Source organism: Diadema antillarum, unplaced genomic scaffold, assembly GCF_040938485.1.
Source record: "Diadema antillarum isolate AM-2024a unplaced genomic scaffold, OU_Dant_1.0 scf00000033, whole genome shotgun sequence".
Classification (NCBI taxonomy): Eukaryota; Metazoa; Echinodermata; class Echinoidea; order Diadematoida; family Diadematidae; genus Diadema; species Diadema antillarum.
This window is the reverse complement of record NW_027270922.1, coordinates 2,409,130-2,416,758: the sequence shown is the minus strand read 5'-3', so window position 1 is coordinate 2,416,758 and position 7,629 is coordinate 2,409,130. Positions and strand designations below refer to the sequence as shown.

The 7,629-nt window shown below is 36.9% G+C and overlaps 1 protein-coding gene across 1 annotated transcript; it reads right to left on the bottom strand.

Moving 5' to 3' along the window:
* Positions 1 to 217: 217 nt before the first annotated feature.
* On the bottom strand, positions 218 to 2,025 carry LOC139743211 (uncharacterized). The gene is made up of 2 exons (XM_071653711.1): positions 1,733 to 2,025; positions 218 to 908 (listed from the first exon to the last, which is right to left on the bottom strand). The coding sequence occupies exons 1-2, from the start codon at positions 2,023 to 2,025 to the stop codon at positions 218 to 220; spliced, it is 984 nt and encodes a 327-aa protein (XP_071509812.1).
* Positions 2,026 to 7,629: the final 5,604 nt, after the last annotated feature.

The following is a 7,629-nucleotide window of genomic DNA, read 5'->3' as shown; positions in this document are numbered from 1 at the left end:
GCACTGAAACGTGTCCGAAACTTACGTCCAGCAAACAACGGATAAGGTTGCCGCTATTCCATTCCAGTAAATCACATTTTAAACTCAGATTAATCGGCATTTCACGTAAATGTGTCGCAAATGAGTGAACTTGCAAAAACAAGGAATACCTTATTTTCTATGCAAACCCAAGTCGATTAGTTGGTTCTCTAGCTCAGGTATGACGATTGTCCCGAATTTACGAAGGGGTTATTCTAAACTTGTACATTTCCTCGTAGTAGGGCATTTCCTTCTCGGCAACCTCCTTGATATCCTTTGTCGCCCCGTCAAGAGAAGCGGAAGTGGAGGAAGGTTTGAAACAAGTACTCTTAAAAGCGCTGGCAAACCACATGGCATAGCGCGGAGCTTCAAGCACGTTCGAACAGACACTTCGCCACTTACGGACCACATCCGATGAGGCGTCCCAAGTTACGTAATCCTCGGAGTACGGGATGCCCAGTGCTCGGAAGAGCAGTGGAAGTAAGGTTGCCGGATACTCCATGAGTTCATCGATGTCGACAATGACCGGGTTGTTATCAACATTTTCTCGAAGGTGGCACCATAATTCGTGCATTCCCTTGAAAAAGAAGAGGGTTCCCTCCTCCGGTGGCGGTGCATAATCCATAACATTGAAGGTTTCTGGGTCCGCTTTCGGGAAACCCCATGGTAGGTCCTCGGGATCCAATCCTTCTACAGCGTTCAGCACTGTCTTCCGGAAGGATTTGTACGTCTTCACAGGATGTCGTATGAGGAAGCAATGCCGAAAACCACTGGATGGATCAGGCAGGTACTGGTATCGGCTTGGTGGCATACCAAAGGCCATGTCTTTGATGAAGACAAATTTCTTGGTGGGATGAATTGAGTCGAATTTTTGCTTCAGTTTAACAGGTCTGTGGATAGGGACAGAAATACATTAATTAAGTAAACTTGTATTTATATCTTCTCTTCTAAACCTATAGATCCAAAAGTAATATTCTTTAGATTTGGTCAGTGAAATGTTGACAAAACTTGAAAAATTAATAAACTCTTAACTCACCGACTCTAAAATAATCTAACAAAAAAGTACTACATGTATGCATGTATGCTCGTGTAAAACCATAAGCATTTACTTACAAGATAATTGTAAGTTAGACAAAGAGCTCACAGTCACTTGGCATACCCCTTTAAGTTTGGCAGGAGTTTGCCTTCTGATTCAGTCTTGGAGGAACTTCAAGGGATCGATAGTATAGTATTGGTTGAGACTAAGATTCAGCTTTTAACTTCTTGCACAATACTTAGAAAACATATCATGATATGTTTTATGGCATGCAATTCTAAGAGGAATTCAAAGTATATTTGATGAAAATGGGTTTTGAAATGACTGAGATATCCATGGATAAAGTAAAATTAAAGTACAAATGATCATGATAAAACGCAGTTCCGACTATTCATTCGGATTGCTTTGTTTTGGATATCTCAAATTTTAGCAAATAAACGTTGAATCTCTCTTAGAATTACATGCTCTTTCATAGTTCATATGAGGTTTCTCATTATCTCGGAAAAATATTTGAGAAACCTGAAGCCCCATCTAAACTAAAACTATACCATTGATTTAATGTTTGTCTACTAGGAAGTATTTTAATCTCGTATATCAAAATTCCAATCTAAACTTAATGACATATTGACACAAACATTATCACACACTTAATACACATTTGAAGAGCACAACACTTACGACAACAGATCGAGTTTGAAGTTCTTTATGTCACTGCCCAAATTCAAATCTTTAACTGTCTCCAGGTAAATCTCCTCGTTACCGTCAATATCAGTGGGAAGTGGGTCGGAGTCGGGATGATATATTTTATGAACGTCTTTTGCGATCTTAGAAATGACGTACGGCTCGAGCCAGATTTCGGCCTCGTCAACGAAGCTCATGCATTTTGTCATCGCTGTCGACACCGACCGAGGAGAGCACCACATGATGACTCGTGCTGGTTTCTCGCCTGTAGTTTTTGCGTCGGTGGCCATTTTATTCCTCCTACAAAAGGTTGTAAGAAGGTTACAAAAAAATGAACATCAAATCTCATCAGTCATATTGCTATGAGTAATAGTTTTTTTAATCGATAATTTATTGACAACAGCTGATCTTTCTTGACGGTTGTAACTCTAGAAATAGATCTTTTTTCCTCATTACTCGACGACGGACAGTACTGTGTGATCGATCACTTTTCGTAATTTGTTCTTTTTGATGACTTAACCAACTGAATCTGGTGAAGAAATATATACATTTCTTATACAAAAGAGCAATATCTCATTTATGGATACCAAAGAGTAGCCTTTGCCATTCGCCTGATCTTATACATAAAAAAAAAACCTTACCTATATAACACGTCGTGTGCTGTTAAAGACTTTGCCTCTTTCCCTTTGAGATGCTTTCGCGTATACCTTCCGACGAATGGTTCGATACTATTATTGTGTTTAACGTTTTGAGCGCAAGTGTCCGAGATCTTGTAGTGTCTTTTTTTTAAAACAATTGACCCCTGCTGACCTCTTTCTTATTGACACAAAATGATGATCTTATAAACTTTGTGAAGTGGTTCAGTCTCACGTGGCGTGATGTATAGATAAGTCAACACGATTGGTTGATTGAGAAAGCTATAACGATACAGTTAAAATTCTGTAACTGACCTTTGTCCGAAATTATGATTTGCATTCATAAGCTTGAAGTTTTTGCCAATATTGATCTCTACAGAATGTGTCAGTCGTCTTCGCAGTCGTTTCGGCAATGTCGGAGTATGAATATTTTATTAAGATCCGTTTATTTGATATTGCCCAAACAGATTATTTGAACAGAAATAAAATATTCATCAGATTTTCTTAGTGAAACTTATGTTGTGTTCAGAATATGCATGTACCGATCCTTTGCAATTTATCATAAAGCACAAAAATATGCGTTTAAAGGGAATGTATAGTTTTTGGTTGAGACTGAACCACAAGTTCCTAACATTTTGGGGTGAGATAACGAGAAACCTTTTAAGATATATGAAAGAACATAATTCCATGAGGAATTCAACGTTTGCTTGACGAAAATTGGTTATGAAATGGATGAGATACCAAAAAATGAGCAATCCTAATAAAAGGTGACACGCTCCTTTTATTACGATCGCTTTGTTTTACTTTGCCTTTGGATGTCTCAGCCATTTTAAAACCGATCTTTATCAAAAAAAAACCACAAACTTGAATTCTTCGTAGAATGGTAAGCTCTGTACTATTTTGCAAGTGGTTTCTTGATATCTCGCAAAAAAAGTTAGGATGTGCCAGCGCTTCGTGAGGGTATGGTTGGGCTACACGAATCGTTTACTGTACCCACTGACAATCAGTCAGTCAGTCTGTGTTTTCCTACGCTCTACAGAACCTTTACCCCTTCTCTAGTAGAGTACCCATTACCTGGACATGCTGGAGTAATAGGCCTATTATTTATTGCTCTTAATCATAATTTAATACCATCTTCCGGTTCCAGCTCCAAGGCAAGTGTATCCCTAATCAAGTACCATAATAAACAGTAAAATTGATACAGGTAAAATAGTAACACTTACTTTTTAGATATATTGCATGTGTGTGCATGGGTGCACTGTTTCTAAGTGGAATATCTGAAATCACTATATACTAATACTATATACAAACTGCCTGAATAATGTAGGTGATGACAACGCTAATGTCAACGATGATTTCTTGCAGGCTACGGCTGCAAGAAATGCAATTTGGAGAAAAGCAACAAAATATTTTCTGAATTTGGAAAAACAAAGGATAGTACAACAAACATTTGTGAAATTAATCAATGATAATGATACAGTGTTGCAGAATCAAGAAGACACTATGAAAGAAATTGTTTCATATTATGAACATTTATATAGATTTCATGCAAACTGTGATGCAGAAGAACTTTTTACTGATGTAAGAGAACATCATTTTCATTATCTCACAGATGAAGAGCTTGAGTCATTAGAGGGAGACATTTCTTATAGTGAAATTGAGCATGCATTAAAGAATATGAAAAATAATAAAGCTCCAGGGTAAGATGGATTTGCAGTAGAATTTTTAAAATTATTTTTGAAGAGTTAGGAATATATGATATGGTTCGTAGTATGAACTTTGCTAACACTTTAGGAAATTTGTTTCTTTCGCAAAAGACTGGCTTGATTAACACTACTTCCTAAGGGTGATAAAGTGAGACATTTATCAAAAACTGGAGATCAATTTCGTTGTTAAATGTTGTTTACAAGATACTCTCAAGTTGTATTGCTAGTAGACTAAAAACTGTATTAAATTGCATTATTCATGTTAACCAAACAGTTTTTTTGAAGGGACGATTTATTGGTGAAAACATTAGAATTTTACATGATGTAGCTGCCCATACTGAAAGGGACAAAGTCCCCGAGATGATTTTATTAATTGGTTTCGAAAAGGCATTTGACAGTGTTTCTCATCACTTTCTGTTTAAAACCCTCTCTTTCTTTAAGTTTGGTAATTCTTTCATTCGGTCGATAAATTTACTGTACAATGACGTCTATTCTAGTGTTCTTGTCAATAGACATGTAACACGCAGATTTCGCATAGAAAGGGGATGTAGGCAAGGAGATCCACATTATCCCCCTATTGTTTTTGTTATGCGTAGAAATTATTGGGATGTTATTTCGGAATTCGAAAGGAATCTTTGTCGGCGCGAAAGAATGTAAGATCCTTCAGTATGCGATAACACAGCACTATTTCTAGATGGTACAAATGTTAGTTTCCGCAGTGCTCTACGTATTTTGGATTTATTTGGAAAATGTAGTGGGCTGAAGATCAATATGCAAAAAACAAAGGCAGTTTGGATTGGTGCAGCAAAAGGTACTGATGACTTAGAAACTGAAAGACAAGTGCATTTTGTACGGGATGATTTTTTTTCGTTATCTTGGTACAGATTTTAATCTTGTAATTGATAAAATACCGGATTATGATTATGATAGGATTTCGATAGGGTGAAACGTCAGATGATTTCTTGGATTAAAAGAAATTTTACGGTTTTGGGAAGAGTAACCGTAGTTAAATCATTACTGTTGCCACAGTTCAATCATCTTTTCGTATCAATACCAGCTCCCTCAGCTAAGTTAATGAAAATCATAAAAACTAAGTTTTTTTCAGTTTATATGGGAGAATAAGCCAGACAGAATTAGTAGAAAACAAGTGGTTGGTACATATGAAGAGGGGGGGGGGGGGGTCTTAGAATGCCAGATGTTGAGTATTTCGGTATGTCATTAAAACTGACGTGGATTCGAAGAATGGTTTTAGGAACATGTAATGCTGTCAGTCATTTAATACAGTCATTTATAACAAAGCCACTTCAAGTAGGGTTTGGCGATGAATATTTTTTAACTTTATCCCACGAAGTTGCAAATACATTTTTGGAAAGATGTACTTTATGCCATGTCCCTATTATGTCGTTCAGAGGGATCTGATTTTTTAACATATCCATTGTGGAGAAATAGTTCTATTCAAATCGGGCATTAAACTGTATTTTTCAAATCTTGGTACGAAAAAGGTGTCAGGTATATCAATGATTTGGTTGATAACAAGGGAAATTTGTTGACCCGTGAAGGTTGTGAACGAAAATTTTGTTTGAAACTTAATTACCTGTCCTATTATTCGGTAAGTCAAGAAATTAAGTGTCGGTTTGGTGGTTATATTCAAAGATGTGAACAAAATATTGTAGGTCCATAATTGCCATCACATATTACAATACTACTGCAAGAACTAAAAGGATGTAGGTGTATTTATAAAGCTCTTCTTGGAAAAACAAAATGTTTGCCTTTGATATGTTCTAAATGGGAACGACATTTGGATTGTCCCCCTGAAACTGTCAAAATGGAAAAGTATCACATTATGATATTTCGTTTTACTGTGGTCATTGGGTTGAGATATTTTCAGTATGAAATAGTAAATAGAATTTTGTTTTTAAATAAGCAACTGTATAAGATGAAAAAAAAAAGTTAGTAGTGACAAATGTTCGTTTTCTTAAGAAGAGTTGGAAGATATTGTACATTTCTTTTATGAATGTGAAACTAGTGAGTCAATCTGGAATGAAACTGAAAAGTGGATAATGAAGGTTCGAGAGCACAGATGAAATTTAGCCTGGAAAACATGCTCTAAATTGTGTTGTGATTTTGATTAAGCACAAATTGTTCGTACAAAAGTTAAAAAACAAAGTCTCTAGGTTTAACGCTATAAAGAAAAAAAATATTGACTATTATGCAGATGAAAGATATATCTATTCTGTATCGGGTACTCTCAACAAGTTCAGTTTAAAGTGGCAGTCACTCCAAAATTTGTTTGTGTAAACGTTTATGAGAGAAATGTAAAGGAAAAAAAAGAGAGACTGTGGTTGAATGCTTTGAGTTTTGTATTATGTTGAGATGGAGATAATAAAATAGTCCATGGAGGGCTAAAACGTTTTGAAAAAAAAAATATGATGATGATGATGATATAATACAACCTATTCAGAAACAACCAGTGAGACCTGTATATAGGTATACGTAATGAGGTGTGCACTGAATGGTATGAGGTGTAATATTGGCTATTTACATCTCTGATTATGCTTGTTTGTTGGCTTTTAATTTTCAAATGTGACCGTTTGTGGACGAGTAACATTCAGTTCCGTCAACTGCAATATTTATACATAAAGAATTCTAAAGTACACGAAAGTGAACAAGATGTTATAGGTTGTACAAAAATACATGCTCTGTAAAAACGAGGGCAAGGTGCACTTTGCACCTTTCAACGTGCGACACAGTTTGTAGCACCTTGGCGGGTGCAATTTTGCACCTTTTAGACCTGAAAGGCGCAAAGTTGCACCTCAAAGATGCTCACTGTTCTGAAAGGTACAAAGTTGCTCCCGTAAAGGTGCTGCAACTGTGTCACACGTAAAGGTGCAAAGTTGAACCTATTTTTCATAGAGCGCACTGAAACGACTGTGACAACAATCTTAATGACATTCTAATTGATATCGGATCTTGAATTCTTGCTCATACCTATGAATACCTAAATAACTGTAGGTCCTATATGACTTATCAAACTTTGTAACACTTCTTGAAAAGAATAAAATACAACTTGCTTGTGTGCATGCACTTCCATAATTGTTCCCCTCTGAGTTGTGACGGAGAGGAGAGAAACAAAGAGCAGCATTATCTAAATCGAAAGGTTTATACACTCTAAAAAAATCCGGGTCAGAACTGACCCGGAACCGGGTCCGTTGGAGTCACACCCCGTTTCGGGTCAAAATGACTTGGATTTGGTCATGAAGACCCGGAATGGGTCACCCTGACCCAATTCATGACTCTGAATGGGGTCATATCTGACCCCATTTCTTGTCATTTCTGACCCGGAACGGGATGTGACCCCAACGGACCCTTTCCGGGTCAGTTCTGACTCGGATGTTTTAAGAGTGTAAGATGAAAGGCAACAAGCGTTTCATTAAAAGCCCCCCACCACCCCCCCCCCCCCCCGCAACATGTTGTATTGATGTCTTTTTTACACTTTTGAGCATTCCAAGGGCGAAAGAACCATTGAATTATATGCCATCGGAGAAAGCTGTTG